The sequence below is a fragment of the Pseudomyrmex gracilis genome, unplaced genomic scaffold, assembly GCF_002006095.1.
Source record: "Pseudomyrmex gracilis isolate BER0280 unplaced genomic scaffold, ASM200609v1 scaffold_1260, whole genome shotgun sequence".
In the NCBI taxonomy this organism is placed as follows: Eukaryota; Metazoa; Arthropoda; class Insecta; order Hymenoptera; family Formicidae; genus Pseudomyrmex; species Pseudomyrmex gracilis.
Window position 1 is genome coordinate 9,925 of NW_018021844.1, and position 5,268 is coordinate 15,192.

At 33.9% G+C, this 5,268-nt stretch overlaps 1 protein-coding gene across 1 annotated transcript; it reads right to left on the minus strand.

Moving 5' to 3' along the window:
* Positions 1-322: 322 nt before the first annotated feature.
* LOC109862009 (THAP domain-containing protein 1-like) lies at positions 323-4,490 on the minus strand. Its single transcript, XM_020441892.1, has 5 exons — positions 4,288-4,490; positions 3,506-4,114; positions 2,418-2,609; positions 2,265-2,324; positions 323-422 (listed from the first exon to the last, which is right to left on the minus strand). Exons 1-5 carry the CDS (start codon positions 4,350-4,352, stop codon positions 356-358), a joined length of 993 nt encoding a protein of 330 aa, XP_020297481.1. The 5' UTR covers positions 4,353-4,490; the 3' UTR covers positions 323-355.
* Between the last annotated feature and the right edge of the window lie 778 nt (positions 4,491-5,268).

Here is a 5,268-nt window from a genome sequence, read left to right on the forward strand (position 1 = left end):
GTTGGTAAATGTATATGTCACCTGAGCCGGTGTTCACTCAATGCCAGGAGACTATAAGTTTGTACTTTTTTCATACACTGGCTGCATTAGTTCACTAGTCTATCTTTTTTCTTTTAATATGGATTAAAAAAGATAGACTGTAAACTAATGCAGCCAGTGTATGGAAAAAGAACAAAATTATGACATCGGAGGTAAAGAAGATTCCGTTTCTCCGGACATTCTTCAGAGATTTAATTTCGCGTTTACTCAACCAGACAATTTACCGTGATTAAAAGTAAAAAATTAATTTTATTCGANAAAATTACAAAACAAATAGAATTATAATAACATGGCAACAGTACAATTAATTTTACATTTAAGTATTATTAAAAAGTATTAATTTTGATAATTTGTGCCGTTTACTTACAGGATTTCTTACATCTCTATTTAATGTTTTGGAATATGAATACATTCGAAGCGTAAGATATTTTTCGCATATAAGTGTAATTAACTGTAAACGATGAGGTATATCTGTGCCAATCTCAAGTCCTTCGTAACATTGGNCATTATTACAAAACACATTTGCGTTTNATATATATCTGCGTGTTACCTGAGAAATAATTTGAGAGTATGCTTTTGTATTCGGTAGATTATTAATACTTTTTGNTACGGACTGCAGGAACTCGAGTTCGGTGGCACAAATAATTTTTTGTACATTATTCGANGCATACACTAAACCTCCGTTATTTTTTANATCAATTAATATTGTATATGATGCGTTTTCTTGCCTATCGCCTTTTTTTCTAATGAGATTAGCAATACAACCTTTGCAGCTTAATTTAAGAAGTATTTTTTTTACTATAAAACCTGCTACATAATATAAAATATTTTCTTTCAGAAAATTATTGTCGGTTACATTAATAGTACAGTATAGTTCTTCATTTTCAACATCAGAAAATAAATTGTCATTATTATTGATATCAGAATTCATGCTATAAATATCATCATGCCAGTTTTTAAAATTTTTTTTCTTCGTCCACGTTAATNTAAATCCTATATCTTGTTCAATATCAAAACCAGTACAATTTGCTTTCACTGACACTGAAATATTATTTTTTGCTAGTATGCTTTTCATGGCAGCTTTGAATTGCAATACATTCGGATTATTATTCCAACTGTGTCGTCGACGCACTTGCGCAAAAAATAATTCTAAGTGGTCCTGACTGAACCTGTACGTCATTAGGTATTTAAAAGAATTGTCTTGTAATATCATTTGAGCAATTTNAAATATCGATTTANTAGCAGCCGCGAAACCGATGATAAAAACTTTTCTTTGACTAGTACACAGTAACTGATTATTGAGTTTACTTAAAGTATATAAATATTCTATCTTTTGTTCAATAATTCCTTGTAAAAAGGTAATGTTGTTATAAAACAATGGTTTCTTAAACCCCTTTCCGAATGGATTGCGGGAATTTAAAAAATCAAAAAGTTCATCGATGGTTTTGATAAATTCTATTGTGCCAGCACAATCTTTAAATTCTTCGACTTCTGAAAATTTTAAAAATTCCAAAGCGGCAGCAGTAGAAGAACTTAAAGTCTGTGCTGCAAGTTTTACTTTCATAATGTTAGCTTTGTAATTTANATGCGCTGAACTAATTTTGTTTGCAAATTTTAAATTCAGTTGCAATTGCAGCTGATGTAGATTTAATATGTGATCCCAACAGATTTCCCCAGTAGGANATTTAAAAACTTTTAGATCTCCTAACGCGTTTCTAGCAAGCTTTACACTGTGACATGCATCGGGTACGAAGTGTACATTGTAATCAGAGCTCGGATGTTTAAATGTTGTTTTTAATTCATAATAATTTGTCGTAAACAAATTGCATCCTAATNAGTTCATTGTTGAATAATTAACATGAACACCATCACATGCAACACTCCATATCCGAATGCCTGATTGCTGCGACAATATTAGTGCAGTTTTCACTAGTTCCGCTAGCACGGAAGCAGTTATTTTATTGATGAAAAAATAGCCTACGGGCCACTTCCACGTGCCTTTAAGTGAAACCAACATGAAAACGAGGACTTCGGTGGNTTCTGTTTCGACAGGTTCTATGGATACTCCGTTGCCGTACTCACATAATCCGACGAATTTCTTAGATGTAGAATCCCAGATTATTTGCTTTCGAATTGACATAGAATCGAACACCATATTACAGTGACGCGAAACTTCTGGAAAATTTGAGATCTCTTGAAAGACGTTCATCATAAAACCAGGTTCTGCATTAACTGATGATAACCAATTTCTTATGCTGCTTTCATGCGGCAAATGTAGAATCGATCTGCAAATGCCATCATTTTTGATTATTATAATCATGTTTTTATAATAGATTTAACTTATAATATCCGTGGACTGCTTGAAAAAAAGTATATACCTGCAATAGCTATAAGCCTTCGGTGAGTAATAATGCAGAGTCACTGCAAACTTCTTAATTTCGTCGCTGTATCGGCAACCTTTCNGACTTCGTTTTGTATTTTTCCATTCGTTCTGGAACAGTTCGCCAATGCTTCCACCAAAAGTGTTATTGATAATCTTGCTTGGATCACTTTCAATTAGATTCTTCTCTCTGTTAATTTATATATACATATATACAACTGCTACGTTGGCAATTTATTCTATTCTGACAATGATTTTGACAATTTATATAAGTATATTTATACTTCTTTTTTCGTTCACCAATATTTTCTTTACTATGTTCTACACAACTGTATACCCTAGTGACAACCCAGCAAACATTTCGGTCACAGAACCATATCCATCTGTGTCCTCAGTAGGATATGGTTTGGTAACCATGTCTGTCAACATGTGAAATGTCAAAATGCGACCAAAATGATGACAGAGTCTGCCACAAGCAAAGCGAAGTCAAATTATCGCCAAAGTGAAGCCAAAATCCGGAATAGGTTTGGTCATCGTCTGTTGGCGCCAAATTGCAAACAGTGCGCACGTATACACGAACAGACCTGCTTGGCGTTTGGTGGCAATCTGTCGTCAATGCGTTTAACAGATCAACCCGATTTTTGTCGTAAACAGATCTCTGGTACGGTTTTGCGGACTGTTTGGTCACATTATTGCTAAAAACGGATCTGCTTGCAATCGACCATCTATTTGTTGTCAATTTCACTGACATATATGGAATCGTTTTGACCGCAATACTCTCATGTATATTGCCAACAAAGTTGTTGCGTTTTTTCTTTTTGCGTGCTAACAGTTTTGGCAGTGTTTCCGTATTGTAGCATTTCTGCAAACAATTTCTGTTGCCAAGGTCTGAGCCGAAATTGTCAAAAACAGANATTGTTTGCTGGGAAGATATTACAGTCGATTTTATATATCCACTCAGAACAGAAACTTTATTAGACATNTATTCGATATTGTATGGAGCTATTGACGTCTAATAGATGTTTAATAAAAATTTTATTNTGTGTGGGCATATATTGTGTAAAACATAGTATTCATATTTTGTACCGTAATGTTTCCAGTAGACTTTCTAATGAACGGATCTTTTTGTCTTTTCGTGATACTTTCTGCAACAATGTTTTAATTGTTCTCTGCATTCGTTGTTTTCTTGGAGACATTTTCTGCTTCTTGATATAAACTGTTGAGTGATCCATTATATTCCGTTTTTTTGTACTTGTACTTGTGTCATGAAGTGCGTTAGTGTTACTTGCTGTTGAACTCTCGGGCAATATGATTGGAGGATATATCTCTGTACATGTAGTTGAACTCGTAGAATCGGTATGGGGTGATAATCTCAATTCATCAACATTTGGCTTCAATATANTCCTCCATGCTTTTATAGACGATGAATTTGTTTCACTTTTGTTACATTTGGTTGCAGTTGAATTTGATGCACATTCAACAATTGCTGAAGTGGGTGCTGGAGCAGGGATCTTTGAAAATATAGATGGTACGGCAAAATTTTTCAAGCGTACATTGCTTGTCTCCGGTCTATCCATATAATCCTCAGCTTTAAAATGCGCACTGCAAACACGATGAGTCTTGGTTGGTTGAAAATCTTTCCTTCCAATTGCGTCGATCCACATTTTTAATCTTTCTGGTTGACTCAAAGGAAATCTAAACCATGTAATGTTTTTTAGAAACAATGTTAAAATGTTATTAAACTCTTATTGAAGAAGTATTTTCTGTGCTCACAAAAATTGCTTGGATGGTTGACGGGCACGTTTAAAAANCTACATAAAAANAAAATTAAAACTCGCATATTTTGGACAAACATACATTCGACTTACCTGAATAAATGAAAACCATTTAGATTGGTATTTTTACAACTTGNAATACAGCAATTGTTNGGCATATTATAACGACTGCTTTAAATGCAAGACAGTGACGAGACCACAGGACGAGACACAAATCAACCGGCTCAAGCACAGATGTGGCTTAAGTAACACACATTAATTAACCTAACCTACGCGTCGGCGCCATTTTCTTGGTGGGAAAATGGCTGAAACCGGAAATCGCGCGGGACACAGCTACTCGGCCGAAGTCAGCGATCTAGGTGTAGTATAGACATCTGTGGTTTGTACATATATATTGTATATATACATATGTATATTTGTGTATATATATGTATATATTTGGTAACAAAACTATATACATAATATGTAATTGAACTTATTATACAGGGTGTCTCATACTGATCGTATCACCGCTCGTAAGCAGGTAGAAGGGATTATTCTGAGTCGAAAAGTCCTGAACAATTTTTTTCTATTACATATAATATATATAAAGGAGTAATTATTGAATAAATTAAGCCAATCAGTGCCGACCTTTACCCGGGCGCACATCAGTGAGCCGCGCGAAGCGCTCACGCATATCAAGCGCGTGGTTCACTGACGTGCGTTCGGCTAAAGGTCGGCGCTGATTGGCTTACTTTATTCAATAATTACTCCTTTATCATATGTAATAGAAAAAAATGGTTCAGGACTTTTCGATTCAGAATAATCCCTTCTACCTGCTTACGAGCGGTGATACAGTCATTATGAGATACTTTGTATATACACAAAGAATTACGAATAATACTTAAAATTTAATATGATATTTATTATATGTATCAATTAATTTATAAGATTATATACAAAAAATATGATGCTTGTTCTATCATAGTTACAAAATAAAAATATATATATGAATATGTGAAAGTATTTTTTACCGAAATAGAGTTTCATTTCATGCAATTTTTAACATGATCGTTAAATATATCTAAACTTTGT